The sequence below is a fragment of the Cyprinus carpio genome, chromosome A12 (assembly GCF_018340385.1).
Source record: "Cyprinus carpio isolate SPL01 chromosome A12, ASM1834038v1, whole genome shotgun sequence".
Taxonomy (NCBI): Eukaryota; Metazoa; Chordata; class Actinopteri; order Cypriniformes; family Cyprinidae; genus Cyprinus; species Cyprinus carpio.
In genome coordinates, this window is record NC_056583.1 from 24,884,726 (window position 1) to 24,889,725 (window position 5,000).

At 45.2% G+C, this 5,000-nt stretch overlaps 1 protein-coding gene across 1 annotated transcript in view; it reads right to left on the bottom strand.

The window, feature by feature from the left end:
* Positions 1 to 1,578: 1,578 nt before the first annotated feature.
* Positions 1,579 to 5,000, bottom strand: part of cpxm2 (carboxypeptidase X (M14 family), member 2) — a 22,062-nt gene continuing 18,640 nt past the window's right edge. The window contains exons 11-15 of the mRNA XM_042768142.1: positions 4,687 to 4,866; positions 3,567 to 3,864; positions 3,352 to 3,491; positions 2,213 to 2,312; positions 1,579 to 1,901 (exon numbers count right to left, since the gene is read on the bottom strand). Coding sequence (XP_042624076.1) covers positions 1,660 to 1,901; positions 2,213 to 2,312; positions 3,352 to 3,491; positions 3,567 to 3,864; positions 4,687 to 4,866 — 960 coding nt within the window. The 3' untranslated portion in view covers positions 1,579 to 1,659. The remainder of the gene's footprint in view (positions 1,902 to 2,212; positions 2,313 to 3,351; positions 3,492 to 3,566; positions 3,865 to 4,686; positions 4,867 to 5,000) is intronic.

Below are 5,000 nucleotides of genomic sequence, written 5' to 3' on the forward strand. Positions count from 1 at the left end.
AACAATGCTACAGTCAGTATGCTACACCTGAACCCTGTTCTCAGATCAGATTCCAACATCATCAATTCAGTTTTTACAATCCATATCCATCGGTGAAATTCAAATGTTTCAAAAAGTTCTTCTTGGAGAAACATGTTCATGAAGCAGTGATCGCACAACCAAACACATCTGATCACCTGAGCTGCAGGTCATCGGGAGAGAAACTGTGATGAGGACTGCATTTGTAGGAGGACTAACAAAAAATAAATACATAAAAAAAAGGTGAGGGAGAAAGATTCATGTTTCCATAATAAAGGGTTCAGTAGCTATGATTGAACAGCAGGAGGAGCTCGAGGATCTGAGATGATGAGACGCTGTTACCCGCGCGCACACACATACACACACTCACACACACACTCACACAAACTCACCCTCACACACACACACACACACACACAATGACTGAGACTAATTAGGATTTTTCTGAAGCTTTATTGCTGCTGTATTAATAGAGAACATTCAATACATGTTGATGAGAATATTTGTTGAGAATATTCAATACATTCTCAGAAATGACAAGGAATTTTCAATGAAAGATTTTAAATAATATTTTGAAGGAAGATTATGATCTTGTGGAGATGTTACAGCATTAAAAAACGATCAGCAGACACTGAGATTAGGCTTTTATCCAAACAAACATTTAATCTGTTGATTCAGTTTCAGGGAATCGAACCCGTGACCCTGTGGTTGCAAGCATCTGCTCCACTGCTTTACATGGAATAGAAACTGTTCAAGAAATGATCTAATGTGTGTAAGAACCCGTTTAAGAATGAGTTACTTCAAAGTTAATGTGAGAAATCAATCCGTAATTGTTTTAAATATTGTCTATATGCGTATAGCGTACATCACAAAGCAGAGCTGGACATTCACTCGCTAATGAACTATTAGAAAAGATTGAAAAATGATTTGATTTAGTAGAAATATATTAAAGCCAAAAAACATCCAAGAACAGAAGATAATATGAAACTATATAAAATATTCTCTTGATAAACAGCTCCTGTACACAATACAGGTGATTATTAGTGAACATCAGACACTTGTGTTCAGTCCAGGACAGAGTCTCTCATGAGGAGGATCAGTCGTGTTCACACACACACACACACACACACACACACACACACACACACACACACACACACACACACACACACACACACATACATAGCTCTACATACACTCAAACACTAAACACACACATATACACAAACACACAGACACACACACACACACACATACATACACACACACACATACATACACACACACACACACACACACACACACACACACACACTCACACACACACACACACACACAAACATACAGACACATACACTCAAACACACACACACACTCACTCACACACTCTCTCACACACACACACACACACACACACACACACACACACACACACACATACATACACTCAAACACTAACACACACACATACACAAACACACAGACACACACACACACAAACACACACACACACACAAACATACAGACACATACACTCAAACACACACACACACTCACTCACACACTCTCTCACACACACACACTCACTCACACACTCACACACACTCACACACACACACACACACACACACACACACACCTCTATGTGTCCAGCAGGCGGCGCTGTCTCAGTCGCTGTCTCATGCTGATTGGCTGCTTGTTGAACTTCTGCATGATCTCTTTGATGCGTGACAGGTTGGAGCGGCCGAGCACAAAGTCGCAGCTGCTGGCGCCGATGTCGTATCCCACCGCGCAGACCTTGCTGCTGACGCTGAAGCCCTCGGCGCGGACCGTCACACGATACTCACCGGGGTTCAGCAGACGCCAGTAATCACCGTCAGACGCTGAGAGACAACATTCATCAGATTAACCACAATCAATCACACGCATCAATATCTGCTGTGAAACGAAGGAAACTCTAGACTGCGTCAGAAAATGATTCAGTTCAAGCTTTCATCAATTATGATCACATTTCATTTCAGCTGTAAAGCAGCTCGACAGAAGACAGCAGCGTCATTATTCAGATCGGCTTCGTTCAGCTCTGTTCTCCTGCGATAGAGTCAGTGCAGTCCAATCAATAACATGTCCAAACTCCATCAGCGGACAGACATGCTCCTGTCCCATGATGCCACGCGGTGTGTGTCGTGTGTTTCACCTGTGCGAATGTCGTGATTGATTCCGTCCACAGCGATGATGGCATTAGCGATTCCTTTGCCTTGAACATCCCTGACGACTCCTTTGATCCCACGATGCACCTGGACAAACACAAACACAACATGTTCCACCACGTGACTGTCACTCCTGTCCTTATGTTGTGAAATACATTGACAGCTTTGACCTTTGACTGTGATGGGTGAGTTGGTCAGCTGATAGAAAATATCATTAAGCTGACAGAAAATCAACGGAAGTCTGCAATGACCTCACTGAGATTTACATTACATTTAATCATTTGTCAGACGCTTTTATCCAAAGTGACTTACAGCTGAGGAATACAACAAGCAATTTATCATAAGATGGCAATAAATACAAGAAGTGGCCGTTATACAAGGAGTCGGTCATCAATCAAAAGAGTAAAAGCTGGGAAAGGAGGATAATAAGAGAATAGAAAAAGTTAATTTTTTTAGGAGGATGCAGTTAAATGCTCACGAAAGAGATGAGTTTTCAGTTGTTTGTTGAAGATTGTGAGGGATTCGGCTGTCCGGATGGAGTCAGGAAGGTCATTCCACCAACAGGGTGAGAGAGAGAGAAAATACATTCTTGAGAGTGATTCTGTGCCTCTCTGTGATGGGACCATGAGCCGCTGCTCGTTTACTGACTGGAAGCCAGTGCAGAGACATGAGAAGAGGACATGGGCTCTCTGAAAACAAGATGTGCTGCTGCATCCTGAATCATTTGCAGAGGTCTGATTGCACATGTTGGAAGTCCAGCTAGAAGAGCACTGCAGTCGTCCAGCCTAGGAATGACAAGGGCCAGGACGAGGAGCTGTGCTGCATGCTGTTAGGAAGGATCGGATCTTCCTGATGTTGTGTAGCGTGTGTGAACCTGCATGATCCTGCTGTTTTTCTAATGTGATCTTTAAAGGTCAGCTGATCATCAAGGATCACCCCGAGATTCCAGGCAAGGGGTGTGTGTGTGTGTGTGTGTGTATGTGTGTGTGAGAGTGTGTGTGAGTGAGAGTGAGTGTGTGTGTGTGAGAGTGAGTGTGTGTGTGTCTGTGCGTGTGTGATTGTGTGTGTGTGTGTGTGTGTGTGTGTGTGCGTGAGTGTGTGTGAAAGTGTGTGTTTGTTTAATCACCTGCTCCATGAAGACAAGCAGCGACTCGCGGTTGTTCTCCCACTCCTCCGGTAGTTCGGTCTCGTGTGGGAATTTATCGCAGCCCACGTACATGGAGAGCTCGAAGCAGTTAGTGTGCAGGTAACTGAAGTCATTCATACCTGTTAACGAACAGCGAGTGGTTAAGAGACGTACGGATCATCACGATCACAATGATGTGTGTGATGTGTCCTCACTTCCTGCAGCCGTGTGCCACGAGGCGCCGTTGATGGTGCCGTCCTCCTTGGCGAAGTCGTCGGTGTGGCAGACCCTGCGGCTGGCGTGGGTCATGAGCCGGTGAGTGGAGGCGTAGGAGAAGGCCAGCCAGCGGAACACGTGGTCATCGGCGGTGGGCGTGGCCTCACGGAGCGCCGTCACTGAGCGCGTGCGGTCAAATGGGAACGTCACCACCAGCTCTCCGCCCTGCAGGTTCCCTCCCAACACGAACGGGATCTTCTCCATCCACGACACCAGAGCACGCGTCTCCACCGCCACCTGGGGTCAGAGGTCAGGGGTCAGAACGGCTTAGAGCAACCTATTAATGGAAACATGAGTTGAGTGACCGCAGCAGTTCAACACAGGTGTGTGATACATCACTCTCTACATACATGTATACACATATGAGATTAACCCATTGTTCAGATTCAGTAATATCACAGGTTTGACCACACTGGCACTATCCGATGAGAAGAAGTCCTGAACTGAATCGTTCTGAATAATGACTCTATTGTCCTCCAGAGAGCTGATGTACAGCTGAATCAAATTAGATTCTTAAACACTGAATTTTGCAACATTCACACTGTTATTTTCCCGTTTATTTCTTTGAAGCTGCTTTGAAGCAGTCTGTGTTGTATAAAGCACTGTAGAAATAAATGGGACTTGGCTGTCTTCTCACATCAATGAACTGGCACCATCTGACTCAAATCCGTCTGTTACACTAACAAAAGAGTTTTAATCATGGAAATAGATGTGATGGACAAACATAGATCTCAAACAAACGATCGATCACTTTTTGATTAAAACCTTTGATAACAAGATCAGTCATCTGTTCAGCAAATGTGTTTTTTCTGATCTCAAGAATGTGGCGATCGACTCCAGATGGATGTTCTGTTATTAATTCAGCAGATGTCAGTCAGATGTTTCTCTTCATCAAAGTGTCTCTGACGCGCTTTCATCAGAAACGCGATCACAGAGATTCCTGGAAACTCGCTCTGTGTTCAGCTACACACATTCAGAAACTCCCTGCACATCATTACAAACATCCCTGTGTGTACGAGCATCACATCATCATCATCATCACGTGGGCTCGGGACTCACGGTGGCGTTTGTGGAGCGGTACCAGTCCGGGATGGGCACATGGTGGTTGTGGAATTTCCGCGGGACCCATTTCTGGGCTTCTGCTTCCCAGAGAACCGAGTTGAGGTCAGGGAAGTTGTGATGGATGTCCAGACCGTCCTGACTCCAGCGACCCAGAGACCAGCCGCTGAGCTCCGAGCCCTGAGAACCAGAAACAGAGGAGAGACGCTCTGATGCAGCCCTGCGCTCACTGAAGCACCAGCTTAAAACATATCAACCTGAGGAGACTTGATTTGAACAAGTATTGATATAAACATACACTATAATCCAAAAGT